Here is a 22,420-nt window from a genome sequence, read left to right on the forward strand (position 1 = left end):
CAAAATCGAAGCCCAAGGATGGCCTAATTCAAAATCAACAACTTTCAAACTCACCTGATGCCCAAATTAAGATTTTGACCTCATTCATCTAGAGGGTTGACTTTTAATCAGGACATGGTTCCATGGCTCAAACTATGATTCAAGGGCCTCCAAATCAACATTACAATCCATTAATATCATTCATTTGAAGAGGAGAGCTTGATTCATGTAGAATCCACATAATTGTAGTTCAGTTGGAAAAAGTCAACTGTGTGAGTCAACCTTTGACTTTTGAGAAAATTAGTCAACCATGAAAATTTGAGGATCAAAATCATCAACATATTATTAATGAATTCATTTGACCAAAGAAAATAAAAAAAATTCATCAAGTATCAAAAAGTCAACAAAAGTCAAAATTAGGGTTTTTAAGTGATTTGAGCTTATTTTGGTAAATTTAAATTTCACCTACAAACTCAAAAATCTCCCAACATGAAAGTTGTAGATCTTAATAAAATAAACAACTTTGTCACTTATAACATTTCATCAAAAAATGATTAATTTGAGAGATATTGAATTAAGAAGTTTATGTACAAACAACAGAGAAATTTTAAGTGTTTTCACTTGAATTTCTTCTAACTTTGTGGCCATTTTTCACAATGATCCAACAAGACTTTGAGAAAACTTTTAACAAGAGGATTTAATTATGCAGCAAGGGATTTCTAAAGAGACTATTAGCATGGAATTTCATTACTTGAGCTAGGAGATATGATTTTGAAACGAGAGCTCCATGGCACTTGAAATTGAAGTATGAACATGAAGAACAAGGTTTGAATTTGATTCAAATATGAAGGAATCTTCAAAGAACAAGCCCTATAACTTGTTCAAAACACCAAACTCAGTTGATTTCACTAACTTTTGAGCTATGATCCAATTGATTTAAGCATTGTTCGAGTTAGAATTCCATTAATGGCACAATGTGTCATACCCCAAAATTTGCCCTATCATTTTAGACATTTGATTATTCTAGTTAAAGCATGTTACGGCTTTTTCTATTTTATTGTTATTGTTTTATTACAATTTCTTTTTAATGCGTAGCGGGGTCGTACTAAAAAGGGGTGTTTGGAAAATAAACATATGAGCTTAACATACAAATTGTTTAGCCCATTCTTGAAAACCCCATTAATTCATAAGTGGGGGTGTACCTTCCTTTAGAAAATCATGTTGGGTTCAATTAAACTATGGCCCATTAAAAACCTTAAAGCTTTGTCTATTAGAAATAGTTAGAAATTTTATAGTCTAATTAAAATTATTTAGTTGGTTAAAATTTTAATTGGTTAGTACATTTATGTGTAATATATATTTGAGTTATATTTAACTAATTTTTTATTTCATTGGTGTCTCTATTTCTTTGTTAATTGTTATTAAAAATACATAAATATCTAAAAAAATAGGGAAAGTTGAGAGAATAAAGGGGCAACCCTCATGCTAGCTTTTTAAATTGGTCTATTAATCATAAAATTATAGTAGGATAATATTGTTAGTTTTAATTAATAATATTGTCTAATTAGGATAGTGTTTTAATTTTTATGTTTTTATATCATCTTAGTTTATTCAGTTTTTTTTTTATGTAAAAAAACCAAACACATGTTCCATTTATTTAATTAGCTTAGTTATTATTAAAAACATATATTTTATTTAATTAGCCTATGTATTTAATATAATATATATTTTTTGTTTTATCACGTTTTTTTGTTACATATATGTTTCTACTAAAGAAAAACAGAATATATATTTTACATGAAAATGCTAGATACACCCCCAAATACCAAATACAATAGGATGCTCATTGCACAAGGACCAAAACCGGCCCACCTGCATTTGGCATTGGCCGCGCCCGCGGTGGGAGTGGCCGCGCCCGCGGTGACGCAACGGTCACCCAACGGCTAGCTGCTCGAAAATCCCCCCATTTATCACCTTTTTCAACCTTCAACCACATTTTCTTCCATTCTTAACCCCCATAACTCCCATTATAATCCATAACTCACCCACTACATTAATTCTCACCATTAATACTCATCAACCACTGAAACAACTGGTTTGAAATCATCAAGATGAAATCAATGAAGTCGCCATCGATTGTTTATTTATCCTGAAAATGGGAATGGAAAACATCGAGTAAAATCCTAAAGGGAAACAAGCAAAGGTCTTAAGACCTAGAGAAATAGGTAAGGGTGTCGGTTACGCAAGGAGAAGGGGTTAGCACTCCTCACGTCTGTCGTACTCGACGGGATCCGCTCTTGTTAGTCTAAATCTAAGGGTGTTATCTAAAAACTAAACCTAAAAGCTAAAGGGAAACGCACGAAGAAAGAAGGGAAAAGAAACACAGGGAAAAGAAAGAAAATATATACAATATTGTGCTCGTTCAGGCTGTCATACCCCAAAATTTGCTCGCCTTTAAATTCTTTCTAATTATGGTTTTATAAGTTTTTATTCAATTTTACTAATATTTTAACAGTAATTTTTATTTAATATATATATATATATATATATATATATATATATATATATATATATATATATATATATATATTCTAAATAAATATTCTTTAACACCTCACATATTTTCAAATGCATTTTATGTTGAATAAATTAAATAGTATAATTGGTAAGAGAGTATGTTTAAGGATTTACTAGTGTCCAAGGTCTTGAGTTCAAATCCCACCGATGACATTTTTTTTTATTATGGTAAGTTTTCATTCTTGCTTTGCCTATAAGTTACTTTTATGATATTATTTTGATTGGATTTCTCTATTTTTAATTAAAAAAAATCAAAACAAATTAATATTTAATTTTAATCATGTTAATGACCATAATATCAAATTACTTATTTCTATATATGTTAACCTAATGTTTCTAATATAAATAGATAGTATTTTCTAACACTGCGGAGGCAATTTTTACGAACACGGTAAATACATTCACTTTGAGTCTGTTTTACAGATAAAGGAAAGAAGAAGAGCAAGAACGGAAAATCAACACCCAGCAGTACCGGTCTCGATCTCTCTCTTTAATCTGTTACAGGTACTTTTCATTTTTTTCCTCTGATATTATCTTGTTAATACTTTGTGGAGTAGCCGCCTATTTATCGTTTCAATTTTAAGAGCTACTGTGTGGTTTTTATACCTATTTTATTAGCTATGTCATAGCCTGTTTCACACCTCTATGTAGAGGCCACATGATAGTTTTAATTTTCTATATCAGGTTTATTATTAATTCGTTCTGGTAAAAGTGTATATGTGTATGTAAACAATATTTTGACAAAGTATTTTCGATTCGGCCATATAATTAATATCCTGTATTTCAATTAGGAACTTGACTAACCTATATATTTCAAAGACATCACGTTACCATAAGTTACATAAGCTAGTTTTTTTTGTTGAATTTATTACTAAAAAAATGGGGTTAACATTATACCAAAGTGTTAAAAAAATAATAGTGTTAATTTTATTCTATTTGAAAATTACAAAGAATATATTACAAAGAAACCCTAGAGATAGGTTTATCAATGCATTAGGGTTTGCCCAATCCCACTGGTCCCTTGACCAAAGTTTTAGGATTTAATTTATTCTAGATCTATTGGTCGCAATGGTTAATAATCAATTAATTAATTAAATCCAAAATACATTTATTTTGCTAAATGGTTTTAACCAAATCTATTGGTTACGATGATTAGCATACTCAATTCGTTATCATGTAATAATCAAATCTAATGATTATGAGAGGTAACGATAAAATCAATAATTTTAATTATATAAAACTAAAATACACTTTATTTGTTGTTCGTGATGATCGAATCTATCGGTCAGAATGGTCAGCAATCCCTATCTAATCCGTTAACTATGGTGATCAAACCTATTGATCATCACAGCTAACGGTTACATATTAAAACCAGGGTTGTACGCCAAACTTAAAACACTCAAAATTCGTCTCTTCAATACTGCGATTTTCAAAACTACTATAAGGTAATTCAAAATACCTTGCGAACTTCGCATTTCAAAACTACGATAAGGTAACTCAAAATACCTTCAAACACCTTCATATCAAATTCTAAGGCGTACAACCCTGTGCCCCGAACTACGTTGACTCTGATTCTCCCTAAGGAGATACGTAGGCACTTGGTAACAAGGCGAGTCCCCTTCCTCAAAATTCTAATCAGGTTCAAATCTTACCGTTCACCTTTTTTATTTCTTTAGCTATTAACCTTAATAATTCTAGCCATAAAACCTTTGCCTTAAACACAAAACCTTAGGAAAGGGTTAAGGGTGCCTAACACCTTCCCTTGACCTGAATATAATATCTTACCCGAATCTCTTAACTGCGTAAGGTTTCCTATTCGCCCTGGTAGAATAGGTGGCGACTCTAAATTTAATTTTTAGGGCAGGTTGCTACAGCTGGCGACACTGTTGGGGACCACTATAATTGTTAATTATTATGCTCCTATAGGTTTTGGCAGGGTTTAGGTTTTTGGCGAATTTTTTTTAGGGTTTTAGGGTTTTGCTAATTTGCCAAAATTAGGGTTTAGGATTTATTTTTATAAATATTTAATTTTTTTATTTATTTATTTATTTACAATCTCATTTGTACAGCAAATTAAATAAATACTTGTTTATTTAAATATTTGTTTTTTTCGAATATTTGTTTATTTGAATATTGGGGTTAGGTTTTATTTAAATATTTAAATATTTATTTATTTATTTATCTACATCTTTATTTATTTACAGTAATTTTTTTACAGTAATTTAAATAAATATTGCTTTAAATTGCTTAGTTATTTTTATTGCTTTTTGATATAAATTGCTGGTTTTATATTTTCGGGATATTATAAATTGCGTTAAAACATAAGTGTGGGAATTATCCTCAAGACCAGGGGGGACTTGAATCGCCTATGAGTCTTATTGATAATTCTACTCAGAGTGGGTTGAATATCCGGAAATTTCCGATACGAGGCTTGACTTTGTTGAGGGCAGGACTTGGTATTTGGCTAATCTCTCTGGGAACCTACCCCAAAAACTCGAACCTCATGGATAAATGAGTTGTTCTAAAATCCAAAGAGACAAAAAGTCTCGGAGGATACGAACGACCCCATGAGACCTTCTAGAACACACCAATGGGAAGGGTAGACACCCTAAGCCGATACGTCGAACCTATGAACCTAGGGCTTATGTGCTTATGTGTTTATTATACGTGTGCAATTTATATACTGCGAATGTCTTGCGTTTTAATTTTGCAGATATCCATACGTATTCCCTGGCCTGCAGGGACTCTATTTCCAAGATCATGTCCTTCCCACGAAGGACATCTCCATTAATGCACGTCGATTGGCCTCTCGATGGCCATGTGATCTGGTGAGTGTCTTGAACGGTCACCATGTGTCCGCTTCTACGCACTCCCTAGTCTGTAGGGATTTCCTATATTGTGTCGTAGTCCCTAGTCTGTAGGGATTTCCATCTATCTATCATTATCCGCAGCCCTTAAGGGGTTTCCCTGTGTTCATCCCTTAAAAGGTGTGGGGCATCCTTATGGTAGTCCCCACTCTATGCCACATTGCATTGTATGTCCATGAAAATTGTAGCATCCTAAAAAATAATATATATATTTGTATACCATTGCATTAAGCATCATATGAGTTTATCATTCATACTTGGCATGCATGTCTGTCTACAAGGATCTCATTCGCATCTTAACTTGTATTTGGAATCAGAGACCGCAAAATTGATTTACGACATTCGAGGTTTATCATGGAACAAATTCAGACAGACATGACAGAGATTAGGGCCCAGATAGGGACTAATATGGGTAAATTTTTGGAAGCTATCCAAACCGTTACCAATGGACAAGGAGAGGTAAGGCAGCCTGTTCAGAGGCCGGATGTTACTGTCGATCCAAGTGACGTTCATCGAAAAGGTGTCAACCTTACCCAAGAGGTTTCTTTGAATCAGAATGTTAGAAACACTATTCAAGTTCCCGTCAACGGGGCTCTGCACCTTGAGAATCTTTCTATTTCGTCATATGATACCTTTAAGTTTCCAATGGATGAAGATGAGGGTAAGCTTCATCTTTTGGATAAGAGATTGAAAGCTGTTGAGGATCGTGATTGCCTTGGTTTGGATGCTGCTAGTTTATGCCTGTTGCCCGGTATCAAGATTCCTCCTAAGTTCAAAGTCCCCAACTTTGAGAAGTTTAAGGGTACCACTTGCCCAATGACACACATCAAGGCATTTTGCAACAAGATGGCTCCTTATGCAGAGAATGACAAGCATTTAATGCACTTATTTCAGGATAGTCTAAGTGGATCGTCTCTTGAATGGTATACCCAGCTTGAAAGGACCAACATTCGAACTTGGAAAGATCTAGCCAAAGCATTTTTCAAGCATTACAAGCATAACAGTGATTTGGCTCCTACTAGAATTCACATTCAGGGCTTGACTCAGAAGGTCGACGAGTCTTTCAGAGAGTATGCACAAAGATGGAGAGAGCTAGCTGCCAGAGTTCAACCTCCCCTTTTGGAACGAGAACTTGTAGACATGTTCATGGACACTTTACAAGACCCCTATCTTAATCGGATGGTTGGATGTGCCGTTTCTGAATTCTCAGCTTTGGTCGTCGTGGGAGAAATAATTGAGCACGGTCTTAAGACTGGTAAGATCCAAGATGTTGCCACTACTTTTGAATTCCCAGAGCAGGATGATAAAGAAACAAGTACAATTTCCGAAGTTGAAGAGAAAGATCATACTTATTCTCTAGCTCAGATCCCTTGCTATCAGATGACAGAAATGATTCCTAATCACGATACTCTACAAATCTGTGCTGCAACTATTAGCCAGCCACCAGTTCAATTTGTGCAACAAAAGCCTGTTCCATATGATCAATCAGCTAAGTACGCTCCGCAACAACAGCAGAGATATAGACAAAATCGTCGACCACAAGATGGGCAGAATCTGAGAAGGCCAAGAAGGGTACATGAACCAATTCCAATGCCTCATAGTCAATTGCTCTCTCATCTACTCCGAAATTCTTTAGTGAAATTAAAACAGCTTGGGCCTCCTCCTTTTCTTTATCCTGAAGGATATGATCCCAACGCCTACTGTGAGTTCCATTCCGGGGCACCTGGCCATTCGATTGAAGGTTGCAATGTATTCAAAGGCACAGTTCAAAACCTCATTGATTCCCAGGCAATCTGCTTCACGCCAAACGGTCTGCGCATAAATTGAATTTTCCACGCCTAAGTAGAGGTCGAGACTGCAAGATGTACCTTCTGAAGCAATAAGTCCAGACGGAGTCAAGTCTCTTCAATGTTGGCAAGTTGTGTTTCATTCTGCATTCTTATTTGTAATTTTCTTGTTTTGTTCAGTACTTTCTCATATGCAATACTTGTTTGTTTTTTAATAATAATCATAATACATTGAATATTTTTGTCTTGAAACAATCCATTCGCTTTTATTTTCTTGATTGTGATACTCAACTCTTGTAAAAAAAAAAGAAAAGGAAGAAAAAGAGCAAGTAACTCTGGAGGGAGGATGATGAGCGTGATACTAAGAATTTCAAACGGTGCGCTTTTGAATAAAACCTTGCTAATGATGTACAGACATTGTGTCAAATCCCCAAGCACCGGAGATATAAGGGAGATAGACCCTCGTTAACCCCTTTGAGCCTTGAAGTAGAAGTTTCGTTTCTATTTAGAGAAACTTTCATTTTTAACCCTGGGGCAGGGTAGTGTTCGGTTAATCTGACCGAGTGTTCAAAACTCATCAAGGGTGTGCATCTAAGGATACAACAATGGTTATCTGTCAAAAAGGTTGAGGAATGTCAAAACTACAATGTTTATCCTTCATTCGTCAAGAGGTCAAAGATGACGATGCCACAATGGTAATTCTCCGTCAATCATGGAATGAGGCAGTCACAATCACTTCCAACAAATCAAAGACAATGCAAAGTCACACGACTTGTAAAAAAAATATAGAAAAAAGGAGAGGGAAAATGATGAAAAATGGTGGAAAAAAAAGGGAAAGGCAAAGAAAAAAATAATGATAAAATTGCCAGGCAAGGACAAAGTCGTGTGACTACAAGTTTAAAGAAGAAAAGGTGAGCGGATGCCATGTCCGAAAAGCCTCATTGATTCCTCAACCATGCCAAAATTCCTTCGGAGGGATGAACACTCATGTCAAGTTAATTGAACTTAGGAGTGGAGAACATCACGGAGAATGGGTGGGCACCAAATATTTTTGAGCCTTAAGTCTTTTTTTCTTAAACCGCGAACCACGGCCACATTACAACCTTCAAAAGTCCTAATTGAAGTAGGATTTATTCGAAAGCATACTAAACGAGAGTACGGTAATCTGACTCCTACGAGGCTTGCTGAAACTTTTGAGTTGGCATCATACCACCTTTCATAAAAATAAAAAAAATCGATGTTACGACATCATTTCAAAAAAAAATTTTTTTTTTAAATTTCAAGACAAACATAAACTTTGCATTAGAATTATCATTCTCATAATAAACATCCTTGGCATATGAACGAGTGCGTGACATCCAAGAAGCTTCCATAATGAATTTTTGATGAAAAGGTGTATCTCCGCGAAGGACAAGTTGTCTTCATAACTCCGTCAAGTTGGGGGCAAGAATATCTCAAAGTGGATTACCCTAAGGGGCAGAGAAGCAGTTGAATACTCCGTTGAGTAAGAATGCAGTTAATATGGAGGCTATCATTTCTAATAAAGACTCTTGAATGGGGGAACCACGTCCAGGGGGTTCTCCTAACCAGGGGCAAAATCCCAATGATCACAGGGGTATACAAAGATCCTATTAACTAGGGGCATCCACCCTAAGATCCAATTGACTTGGGTCACATCTCGAAGCAATAACACACCGGGGCATATCTTTTACAAATCCAAAAACGGGGGCAATTACTCGAGGTTCTAGGAACGTCTCAAAGTATTAAGTAATCAGGGGCTGTTACTCGAGCATGGTTGAAGCCATCTCTAACTTTGATTAATCAGGGGCACTACTCCATAGTTCATGACACTGGGGTATTCTATCTCGAGGGCACAGATCTCCGAAAATCCTCTCGAGGCGATCTCTTCAAAAGCCCTGCAGACTGGTGCTAGACAGTAGGCAGGGGCACCTCCTCCTCTTCAACTATTTGATCTAGTTAAGTTCAGGCCCAGGCTAAACAACATGTGTATACGAATAAAATGTCAGGAAGTCATGATCTTTATCCTCAGCAAGAGTCGGGATTTAAATCCAGATGGTTGGCATTCCTCAACAATCAGAAGACTTCATCCTTTGAGCTCCTGATAGATATCATTGCATATCGCATCGCATCCTCCAAAATGCGTAGCATTTCCACTAAGGTGGAGCATTACGTTTAGTTTTTTTTCAAACCTGCATCGAAGCATAAGCCAGACTCGAATTTTTATCAAGCACCCTTTACATCCCCGGTTAGGCCAGTGTAACTTCTCCAGAATAACTCTTTATTCCTCAGCTATCGCGAGTGGTATTCCCCCACAAGGTCTTCCTCAAATCATTTATTCTTATTGGTGCTTTCTGCAAGCTTTCTCGACCTTATGCTATTCTATCCCCTCAAATACAAATCTTTTCCAAAAACCAATACCAGTACCATATTGTCCGTCTGCTTCCCGGTAACCTTACCGTTGTTAGTAATCTCACTGATTGTTCATTCCCTAAACCGTACAATTTGGAGTTTTCCGGTAACCATACCGTTGTCAGTAACTTTATTGTTTGTCTCGTTCCAATCACCCGATTGAAGTCTTCCGATACCCTTACCGTTGTCCATAATCTTATCATTATCAAAATACTCTTGTTGTTACTCGATAACTTTACTGATGTTCGTAACCAGAAGATGTTAACCTTTTCCAATCACCCGATTGTGACTCCCGGTGACCCCACCAACGTTAGCAACCTTGCTACCTTTCTTTTTCACCCAATTATCACTTTCCAGTAACCTTACCGTTGCTAGCAACCTTGCTATCCCTTTTTCCCAATCACCCGATTGATGTGTTCTGATAATCTTGCTGTCTGCCAGATTATTCTTGCCATCTCCCGATTGATGTATATTCTAAATAAATATTCTTTAACACCTCACATATTTTCAAATGCATTTTATGTTGAATAAATTAAATAGTATAATTGGCAAGAGAGTATGTTTAAGGATTTACTAGTGTCCAAGGTCTTGAGTTCAAACCCCACTATTGACATTTTTTTTATTAATTGTTTTTGTTTTCCTTTTTTTACTTACAATATTAAAAAAAAAATCACAAAATTACTTTTTTAATAATTTAATATTAATTTTCGTATTTTAATTTAATCATTTTTTAAAAAATATTATTATTTTCATTTTTCACCTTTTTATTCAAAAAATAACCCAAAAAAAAAACATAAAAAATTATTATGGTAAGTGTTCATTCTTGCTTTGCCTATAAGTTACTTTTATGATATTATTTTGATTGGATTTCTCTATTTTTAATTAAAAAAAATCAAAACAAATTAATATCTAATTTTAATCATGTTAATGACCATAATATCAAATTACTTATTTCTATATATGTTAACCTAATGTTTCTAATTTAAATAGATAGTATTTTCTAACACTGCGGAGGCAATTTTTACGAACACGGTAAATACATTCACTTTGAGTCTGTTTTACAGATAAAGGAAAGAAGAAGAGCAAGAACGGAAAATCAACACCCAGCAGTACCGGTCTCGATCTCTCTCTTTAATCTGTTACAGATACTTTTCATTTTTTTCTCTGATAATATCTTGTTAATACTTTGTGGGGTAGCCGCCTATTTACCGTTTCAATTTTAAGAGCTACTGTGTGGTTTTTATACCTATTTTATTAGCTATGTCATAGCCTGTTTCACACCTCTATGTAGAGGCCACATGATAGTTTTAATTTTCTATATTAGGTTTATTATTAATTCGTTCTGGTAAAAGTGTATATGTGTATGTAAACAAATATTTTGACAAAGTATTTTCGATTCGGCCATATAATTAATATGCTGTATTTCAATTAGAAACTTGACTAACCTATATATTTCAAAGACATCACGTTACCATAAGTTACATGGGCTAGTTTTTTTGTTGAATTTATTACTAAAAAAATGGGGTTAACATTATGCCAAAGTGTTAAAAAAATAATAGTGTTAATTTTATTCTATTTGAAAATTACAAAGAATATATTACAAAGAAACCCTGGAGATAGGTTTATCAATGCATTAGAGTTTGCCCAATCCCACTGGTCCCTTGACCAAAGTTTTAGGATTTAATTTATTATTCGTTCCGACTAGATCTATTGGTCGCAATGGTTAATAATTAATTAATTAAATAAATCCAAAATACATTTATTTTGCTAAATGGTTTTAACCAAATCTATTGGTTACGATGATTAGCATACTCAATTCGTTATCATGTAATAATCATATCTATTGATTATGTGAGGTAACGATAAAATCAATAATTTTAATTATATAAAACTAAAATACACCTTATTTACTGTTCGTGATGATCGAATCTATCGGTCAGAACGGTCAGCAATCCCTATCTAATCCGTTAACTATGGTGATCAAACCTATTGATCATCACAGCTAACGGTAACATATTAAAACCAGGGTTGTACGCCAAACTTAAAACACTCAAAATTTGTCTCTTAAATACTGCGATTTTCAAAACTACTATAAGGTAATTCAAAATACCTTGCGAACTTCGCATTTCAAAACTACGATAAGGTAACTCAAAATACCTTCAAACACCTTCATATCAAATTCTAAGGCGTACAACCCTGTGCCCCGAACTACGTTGACTCTGATTCTCCCTAAGGAGATACGTAGGCACTTGGTAACAAGGTGAGTCCCCTTCCTCAAAATTCTAATCAAGTTCAAATCTTACCGTTCACCCTTTTCATTTCTTTAGCTATTAACCTTAATAATTCTAGCCATAAAACCTTTGCCTTAAACACAAAACCTTAGGAAAGGGTTAAGGGTGCCTAACACCTTCCCTTGACCTGAATATAATATCTTACCCGAATCTCTTAACTGCGTAGGGTTTCCTATTCGCCCTAGTAGAATAGGTGGCGACTCTAAATTTAATTTTTAGGGCAGGTTGCTACACAGGCCCCGCGACCTAATGCCTACGTATCCCGATTAAGGAATCAGAACAGTCGTAGTTCGGCTTAAAAGATTTTGTGTGTGTGTGATGTTAAACGTCGCATTCCACTGTTGCTCGACCTTTGGAGACTTACACAATTGTCGTGAAACGGAGTTAACATGTGCTTAAAAAGAAAAGAAAAGAAAATTGAACAAAACATTCTAAAAGGAAAAGAAAATATAAAAGATGAATATATACAAATAAGCTAAAAAGAAAATTAACAAAGAAACATATTAAATCAACATTTAACTAATTGACTAAAAGTTTAAATTGTAAAATAAAATCAAACAAAAGGATTGAAAAAGGCTAATTAAAATATTTTTGTATTTTTGATATGAAAATAAAATCAAAATTTAAAGCATATTTTTAGTATTTTTGTATAAGAAAATAAAACAATTATTAGAATAAAACTAAAGATGAAAACTATTAAAATAAGGTGGGCTGAAAAAACAGAAGTAAAATGTGAGTGCAAAGAGAAATCAGAACTGGGCTTCAAACATCCAGGCCCAAGACAAATCAAACAAAACAACAAACAAAAAGGGGTGATGGATCGCATAGGGGTGTGAAAAGGAACAACGCATGGGCTGTATAACATGGAAGGGGTCGGGCTACAAAAAAAACACACCAGTTTGGCCCAAATACCCAAATGCTTACCCACAAAAACCCTAGCCACTAAAAACATCACACAAGCCGTCCCCACGATAAAACCTCTGCTCACCATCTTCTGTTCCATCGCTCTCAGTCTCATCTCTGCTCCATGCTTCCAATCAAATGAAACAACAGCAACGGCAAAAACGTTTATCTCATCCGATCTCCCACCTCTCAATTGGCTTACTCACTCTCATCAACTATGCTTCTACGAGCAACAAAAACAAAAATCCTCACCTCTCTCGAGATCTCTCACACGCTCAATCTCTCTCAGTCGGTTCATGCTCTCACGGCCAACAAACAACCAAACATCACAACATTAACAACTAATTTCAGCAATAAACAAATATGGCAAAGCTCTAGCACAATGATACAGCAAGATTTTTCACAACAATTATCACAGTAATCGAAAAATTACAACAACACTCAGATTCAAGGCTTCATCAATATAGCTCAGATTTCACACAACATCAACAATCAACTAAACTACATGATATTATGCAAAGAGAATGGAACCTGGATTTACCTTGATGAAATGAAATTTAGAAAACCAGAGATGAGATAATAAAACTTCTTCGAGATATCCGAACGAATCTGCTCAGGTACGTTTAACTTTGCTCTTCCTTCGTCTCTGATTGTTACTGTTAATATTGAGTCAACGGGAGATTGTTGCAACTCTGCATGTTGTTCAGTTGCTACTGATGATGATGTCGGACGTTGAAGTAATGATGATGGATATGAGGTTATTACCTGACCGTTGATGCAAGTTGATGATGATGTATGAAGTAGTTGAATCTGGAATTGGGGATAATGAAGGTTCGTTGTTATGTTGAATCGGAGGAAGGATGCGAAAGCTATGCCGTTGGATCTTTGATGGATTATTGATGATGAAGATTGTATGAAGGTTTTGGATCAGTGATGAGGCTTGCGATGGTTTGGTTATGGTGATATTCGAAACTGTTTGTTGAAAAACGGTGAGGTAACAAACTTTGGAGGAGAGTCTTCTGATTTCAATTTGGCAGCATATCGCTAATTATTTCTCCTCCTCCATTCTGTGTAATCTGAACCTGTATATATAGGATGAAGTTTGGTGAAAATGGTGTGACAAATTGGAGGGAGAATTGGAGGAAATTGTGAGTCACGATTTCTGGCTTGGATCAGGCATTGTGAGGAGAAGCCACGTGAACTTGTAGGAAGAATCTGAGCCTTTGATTATGTGAAATGGATGGTCGAGATTGAGAGAATTTGGGAGAGGCTTGTCATGAAGAAAGTGTGAGCTCAGATTAAAAAATTCGTGGAATTGGATTTGCCTCAACTCTGAAAACGTGACTCCCTTGGCTGGTAAAGAAAATGGCACCTTGAATAGCCTGTGTGGGACCCCATCCTTTGCCAATTTATTTCTTATTTGACATAAAACAAAAATAAAATATAAACTATTAAAAAAAGAAATAATTTTTACATTAACCATTAATCTTAATTTCGCTAATAATTCAAATTAGAGAAAACATTTCAATTTTGAATTAAAGTTAAAATTAAGACTAAAAGTTAATATAAAATCAAGGTGATTATATTTTTTAGAATTTTTGAATAAGAACTAAAACTATGAAACTTAAAAAAGAAGATAAAGGAACCTTAAACCTCAAATTGGGATGGAATAGAAATATCAACTTTTACGTCGACTACTTCGCATCGTCCTGCAAAATCTCGATTCAGTCCCTGTCTAACAAAAACAAAAGAAAAAGACATATTTTTTGCAATTTTGATTAAGGGTTAGTAAACATATGATAAAAAACAATGATGCAAATGAACGAGAATCGTAGGGTAAAAATCAGGGTGCAACAGCTGCCCCTATTTAAGTTTCTTCTATCCGGAGATAGGAGATACTTAAATACAAACAAAGCCCGATTTTTAGCCTAAGATGCCCCCAGGATGATATGAATGTATGGATTTTCTTTTTTGAATGATATGACATGAGACTGACTCGAATCTCTATGGGGAATATAGCGCCACGAGAAACAAACTGTAAATGGAATGAGGAAAAGACTTGATGAAACAGATAGCTAAAGGAAGGTATCACAACATCCAGGAATGGATCTGAATGAGGTGAGAAAGTATCTGAGGTATTCAAGATAAAACATGAATGAAACCACATCAACAGACAATCAAGATAAAACAAGATTGGGATAACCAAGATAAAACATGGTCGAATGAAGACCAAGATAAAGCATGGTCGTAAAGGGAACCAAGATAAAACATGGTTGTAAAGGGAACCAAGATAAAACATGGTTGTAAAGGGAACCAAGATAAAACATGGCTGTTAGGGGAACCTAGATAAAGCATGGTTGAAAGGAACACATCAAGAATAATCATCGGATAAACGGAGATAAATGAACCAAAGGGAAAAATCTGTATTGGATAAATGCCAAGTGAGTTGAACTTTGATCTCAAGGTAAGAATGTTGGTTGCATCAAGACCTCAGAAAATGGAAATGAATATGAATTTGTTTCTATGCATGATATTTAATTTTTCTATGAATGATATGAATGATCAACGCAATGCATTTATTTGTGACAACTGAGAGAGACTCCTTTGTGCGGCAAAAAGGGATATCTGATTCCCCAACACATGGAACATTGCCCCAAAGCTCTTCAATCACACTTGCGAATTGTACTGAACTGATCCTTTGAGAGGGAATGATAAATTGCTTGGAGATTCTTTTGAAGAAGATTGCCCCAGTTTGACTGATTAATGTAGACAAACTGATCATGGTTTCAGCTTGAATAATCTGGAAATGACAGCTTTACTGGGCATTTGGAAACACTTGCCTCAACATTAATCTTGAAAGAGATATGATAAACCAAATCTGAGAATAGCTTGCACTGAGATAAACCTTGAACAGGACCGTGAAGTGAAATGCCCCTGATGAGATCACGGACCAATTTCTCAATTGTTTGAAATTCCTTGAGGAGTAATGCTGTTTACAGGCAAAAATGTTTGTTTGAAACTGGTAATCTAAATGCAAAGAGCATGCAAGTTTTTTTTTTGAAATCAACAGGAATAGAATTGTAAAGCAACAGAGAAAGGCAAAGAAACATGGCATTTGAAATGAAAGGTAAAGCAAAAAGATCAAAACAAATGATTGGCACAACTTTTAAGAGTCAGGTTAATGCAACCTTGCTGTAGTATGCTTTCAAAATAAAACTGGCTTCAATTAGGACTTTTGAAGGTTGTAACGTGGCCTGGTTCACGGTTTCAGAAACAAAGGATATAAGGCTCGAAATTTATGTGTACCTACCCCTTCTTCGTGATGAACTTCCATCCTATATTCAGTTAATTCAACCTATGCATTCGGGCTTCAAGAGAATTTGGAATTGCAGCACAACACTTGTATAACAATGATGATTCGAAGGCCAAGGAATATACTTCGAGATGGCAGTCACTTCTTTTCTACAACATTTTTTTGTTTTCGAATTTATTGACTTCTCTCCTTTTTTTTTCTTTTGATTTCCTTAACTTTTGCCTGAACTGTTTTATTTTGAGATTACAGTCAGCGGGATGCCCCAGTTTTATTTTGCCTAAGTCTCCTTCGAAGGTTTCGACTTAGCGGGCTTTTCTTGAACTTTTTTTTATTCATCATTATTTTTAAAGATAGTAACTGCCTTGCTGAACAATTGCGGAGAACCATCATCATCACTTTTGATTTGAGGAACATCTTCAACACTTCTTGGATGTGTGTGAAGGAAAGCTTGAGATTGCGACCTTATTGAAAGGTATCTTGAATGAAACTCTCGTATTTGAATGCACATATGAATAAACTGAAAACTACCCATCCCCAGGTTAAAATTGCAGGTTTTTTCGCTTAAAAAGAAACTCCAACTTCGAAGGCTCAGAGGGGTTGACAAGGGACTAACTTCCTTATTTCTCCAGTGTTTGGGATTTGAAACAAGGCCTGTACATCATCAACAAATTTTTATTCGAAAGCACACTAGCAGCAATTATGGGTATCTTGTTTTCATCGTCCTCCCTCCAATCTTTGCATAAATAACATGGTAAAGAAAGCAAATAAGAGAAACATATCTTTGTTTTTTTAAAAGAAATAAAGTAGTAAATGAGAATAATTGAATCAAAACATGCAATGCTCATTTCATTTAAAATTAACAGTAAGAAACAAACAAGTTTGAAATTAAACACACATTACAATTGAAAGAAATGCAAACAGTAAAGAACACAAGGCCTAGTGACTAATCAGCAATGAGGATGAGCTGTTCTGTCTGAAACACTTGGCTTTAGGGGATAATCTGACTTTGATTGAAGCTTCACTTGTCATTCTCTGATTTTGAACCATAAAACTCCATTCTAACTTCTAAATTGTGCTTCTCTTGGTTTGCCATTCTTTGTCTGACGGCAGCTCTAGTTCTGTAGCGGTGTTGAGGAAACAACTTGACGATCAACAGTTAACTGGGAGAAAGAACAGCTGGAAATAAGATATCGGGCAACCTGGATGAATGCGAGAACTATGCAATGACATGCAATGCAAGATGAAATGCCATATGCAAACAAGTAACCAGCAGAACCATAGTAACCAATAGAATCAGACCCCAATCACCATCAAACAGAGACAGAACCACTCGAACAAAAACCATAGTCACCAACAATGTACCTGTAAAAATAATTGATTCCCACCCCACTCACGGGTGCAATATAGGTCAGGGTAAGGTCGAGAAATGCAGCATACGGTCCACCCGAAGGTAAGCATCGTCACAGCGCGGATGCGGGTGACGATAATACCTCCGTTTGAAACCACTACTCTGCTCGTAGTCACATAATCCATCCCGAGGCGTACACCTCGAGACAAACCATGCTCCCACTCTATCCTAGTGTTCCTATGGTTCAAACATATCCTGGGTATTGGGCATTTTACATCATAGTAACATCCCACCCACCAGAAAAAACAACAGATCCAGAATAGTATATATACAAAACAGTAGATAACCAGAATATAACAGCAAATAAAGCAATATATACAAATATACAAATAAAACATAAAGCAAGTAAACACCCAAAGACAAAAACAAACAAGAGCTAGGACTGACACTTAGGATGGGCCTAGCAAAGGTCAATTTGTCCCCAGTGAAGTCGCCAGCTGAAACAACTGGATCGAAATCATCAAGATGAAATCAATGAAGTCGCCATCGATTGTTTATTTATCCCGAAAATGGGAAAGGAAAACATCGAGTAAAAACCTAAAGGGAAACAAGGAAAGGTCTTACGACCCAGAGAAATAGGTAAGGGTGTCGGTTACGCAAGGAGAAGGGGTCAGAACTCCTCACGTCCGTCGTACTCGACGGGATCCGCTCCAGTTAGTCTAAATCTAAGGGTGTTATCTAATAACTAAACCTAAAAGCTAAAGGGAAACGCGCGAAGAAAGAAGGGAAAAGAAACACGGGAAAAAGAAAGAAAATATATATAACATTGTGCTCGTTCAGGCCCCGCGACCTAATGCCTACGTATCCCGATTAAGGAATCAGAGCAGTCGTAGTTCGGCTTAAAAGATTTTGTGTGTGTGTGATGTTAAACGTCGCATTCCACTGTTGCTCGACCTTTGGAGACTTACACAGTTGTCGTGGAACGGAATTAACATGTGCTTCAAAAGAAAAGAAAATTGAACAAAACATTCTAAAAGGAAAAGAAAATATAAAAGATGAATATATACAAATAAGCTAAAAAGAAAATTAAAAAAGAAACATATTAGATCAAAATTTAACTAATTGACTAAAAATTTAAATTGTAAAATAAAATCAAACAAAAGGATTAAAAAAGGCTAATTAAAATATTTTTGTATTTTTGATATGAAAATAAAATCTAAATCTAAAGCATATTTTTAGTATTTTTGTATAAGAAAATAAAACAATTATTAGAATAAAACTAAGATGAAAACTAATAAAATAAGGTGGGCTGAAAAAACAGAAGTAAAATGTGAGTGCAAAGAGAAATCAGAACTGGGTTTTAAACATCCAGGCCCAAGACAAATCAAACAAAGCAACAAACAAAAAGGGGTGATGGATTGCATAGGGGTGTGAAGAGGAACAACGCATGGGCTGTATAACATGGAACAGATCGGGCTACAAAAAAACACACCAGTTTGGCCCAAATACCCAAATGCTTACCCACAAAAACCCTAGCCACTAAAAACATCACACAAGCCGTCCCCACCTTCTCCAAATGCTGATGTTTCAATCTCCTCTTTCTTAAACCTTCCACGATAAAACCTCTGCTCACTATCTTCTATTCCATCGCTCTTAGTCTCATCTCTGCTCCATGCTTCCAATCAAATGAAACAACAACGGCAAAAACGTTTATCTCATCCGATCTCTCACCTCTTAATCGGCTTACTCACTCTCATCTACTACGCTTCTGCGAGCAACAAAAACAAAAATCCTCACCTCTCTCGGGATCTCTCACACGCTCAATCTCTCTCAGTCGGTTCATGCTCTCACGGCCAACAAACAACCAAACATCACAACATTAACAACTAATTTCAGCAACAAACAAATATGGTAAAGCTATAGCACAACGATACAGCAAGATTTTTCAGCAACAATTATCACAGTAAACGAAAAATTACAACAACACTCATAGATTCAAGGCTTCATCGATATAGCTCAGATTTCACACAACATCAACAATCAACTAAACCACATGATATTATGCAAAGAGAATGGAACCTGGATTTAGCTTGATGAAATGAAATTTAGAAAACCAGAGATGAGATAATAAAACTTCTTCGAGATATCCGAACGAATCTGCTCAGGTACGTTTAACTTTGCTCTTCCTTCGTCTCTGATTGTTGCTGTTAATATTGAGTCAACGGGAGATTGTTGCAACTCTGCATGTTGTTCAGTCGCTACTGATGATGATGCGGATGTTGAAGTAATGATGATGGATATGAGGTTATTACCTGACCTTTGATGCAAGTTGATGATGATGTATGAAGTAGTTGAATCTGGAATTGGGGATAATGAAGGTTGGTTGTTATGTTGAAACGGAGGAAGGATGCGAATGCTATGCCGTTGGATCTTTGATGGATTATTGATGATGAAGATTGTATGAAGGTTTTGGATCAGTGGTGAGGCTTGCGAAGGTTTGGTTATGGTGATATTCGAAACTGTTTGTTGAAAAACGATGAGGTAACAAACTTTGGAGGAGAGTCTTCTGATTTCAATTTGGTAGCATAACGCTAATTATTTCCCCTCCTCCACTCTGTGTAATCTGAACCTGTATATATAGGATGAAGTTTGGTGAAAATGGTGTGACAAATTGGAGGGAGAATTGGAGGAAATTGTGAGTCACGATTTATGGCTTGGATCAGGAATTGTGAGGAGAATCCACGTGAACCTGTAGGAAGAATCTGAGCCTTTGATTGTGTGAAATGGATGGTCGAGATTGGGAGAATTTGGGAGAGGCTTGTCATGAAGAAAGTGTGAGCTCAGATTAAAAAATTCGTGGAATTGGATTTGCCTCAACTCTGAAAACTTGACTCCCTTGGCTGGTAAGGAAAATGGCACCTTGAATAGCCTGTGTGGGACCCCATCCTTTGCCAATTTACTTCTTATTTGACATAAAACAAAAACAAAAATACTAATAGTAATAAAAGTAGAAACTAAAAGAAAAGGTTAATAACAAAATAAAATATAAACTATTAAAAAAAATAATTTTTACATTAACCATTAATCTTAATTTCGCTAATAATTCAAATTAGAGAAAACATTTCAATTTTGAATTAAAGTTAAGATTAAGACTAAAAGTTAAAATAAAATCAAGGGGATTATATTTTTTAGAATTTTTGAATAAGAACTAAAACTATGAAACTTAAAAAAGAAGATAAAGGAACCTTAAACCTCAAATTGGGATGGAATTGAAATATCAACTTTTACGCCGACTACTTCGCATCATCTTGCAAAATCTTGATTCAGTCCCTCTCTAACAAAAACAAAAGAAAAAGACATATTTTTTTCAATTTTGACTAAGGGTTAGTAAACATATGATAAAACACAATGATGCAAATGAACGAGAATCGTAGGGTAAAAATCAGGGTGCAACAACCACCACTTTCTTCCAGTCTCTATAAATACCTCCACCATTCCACTTTCTTTTTCACACTTTCACTACTTCTACCACTCAAATTTCTTTATTCCTTTCTATTGATCAAACAAAAAGATCATTATGGAGTTCGATGGTTACACACTGCGACAAAGCAAACCAGGAACAAGGCAACGCCAACTGATCGAGAAGTTGCAGTCTACACAAATTCATCCAACCAGGTACATTGACGAAGACTGTCTCTATACCTTAGGATTGTATGATAGTGTTTTCTCTCTTCTTGATAAATTAGGTCTGCATGATATCTTTGCTACTAAAGCACCTACCTACCCTAGGCTGACAATAGAATTTTTAAGTTCTTTAATTTATAATGTCACGCCTAACACTGCTAGTGCCGTAGGTGGAGTTAAATTTAGAATGTTTAATGTTGAATACGAATACTCCACCGATGGTCTAGCCGAATTGTTAGGGATGCCTTTTGGGGATGGTGCTATTTGGGAAGCACCTTTGGATTCGGATTGGGATTTCGAAGCTTTTTGGGCCAGACTATCCAAATTAAATGCAAACTCTTTTGATGGCCTACTTGCTTCGCATATCCACAATCCCGCCATTCGTGTCTTTCGATTTCTTTTTGCTTGCACCATTTTTGCTCGGGAAAACCCGAACAAGGTGAATGCTAAAGAACTTCTAATCATGCAGAGTTTCCTAACCAACACCAAAACAAACCCGGTGCCTTTTATGATTGCCCATATGATCTATGTTTTAAGAAAGGGGACACCGATTTCTTTTGGTGGCCTAGTTACTACTATCGCTCGTGCCCTTGGATTGGACACCAAGCTTGCCACTTTAGAGTCACTTCCTCCTCGTATTGTAAGCTTAAAGTTTTTGAAAGATATGCAACTATGCAAGACGAGGAAGGAAGGTGGCTATCACCTTATGGGGGAGGTGTTATTGTCGAAAGTGTTGTCCTCCCTTGCACCCGCCGTACTAACATAAGATTTGAGCGTAACTGGACCTATGATTTAAGCGCATCCGCTTTCACTAGTCCGTTACCCCCAAATGTTCCTTTAGAGGAGGGCAACAACACGGATGATGAGTTTAACTTTCAAACGGAGTCACCTCCTCATTTCACACCATCACACACTGCACCATCTTCTTCTCAACCTTCTGCAGGTACCACTCCTAGCTTCCATGTTACTGAAGACATGTGGAGAGAGCATATGGCTCAGGAGGAGAGGCGTGATACCCTCCTCTCTACCATCCAGCCACAGGTTGCCGACAACATGGCATTCATGCAAGCATCTCAAGTTTAGAATGCCCGCTCCTTGAGTACCATTATGGAAAGTCAATTGGCTTTCCAAAACCAGCAGCATCTTCAGCAGACCAGTTTCGCTACTCACTTCCAATTAATGGAGGCCACCCAGGGCACATTGATCGGTAGGACTAGGGAACTACAAGCTGCAAATGCTGC

The 22,420-nt window shown here is 36.0% G+C and overlaps 1 protein-coding gene and 1 long non-coding RNA gene across 2 annotated transcripts; one reads left to right on the forward strand and one right to left on the reverse strand.

Annotated features, from left to right (window-relative positions):
• Positions 1 to 5,777: 5,777 nt before the first annotated feature.
• LOC131659234 (uncharacterized) lies at positions 5,778 to 7,250 on the forward strand. The gene is made up of 2 exons (XM_058928447.1): positions 5,778 to 6,426; positions 6,634 to 7,250. The coding sequence occupies exons 1-2, from the start codon at positions 5,778 to 5,780 to the stop codon at positions 7,248 to 7,250; spliced, it is 1,266 nt and encodes a 421-aa protein (XP_058784430.1).
• A 9,717-nt stretch (positions 7,251 to 16,967) lies between these two features.
• Positions 16,968 to 20,379, reverse strand: LOC131662533 (uncharacterized). The gene is made up of 2 exons (XR_009301646.1): positions 19,575 to 20,379; positions 16,968 to 17,307 (listed from the first exon to the last, which is right to left on the reverse strand). It is a non-coding gene; the product is annotated as an uncharacterized LOC131662533 (long non-coding RNA).
• Between the last annotated feature and the right edge of the window lie 2,041 nt (positions 20,380 to 22,420).

The sequence above is a fragment of the Vicia villosa genome, linkage group LG3 (genome assembly GCF_029867415.1).
Source record: "Vicia villosa cultivar HV-30 ecotype Madison, WI linkage group LG3, Vvil1.0, whole genome shotgun sequence".
Lineage (NCBI taxonomy): Eukaryota > Viridiplantae > Streptophyta > Magnoliopsida > Fabales > Fabaceae > Vicia > Vicia villosa.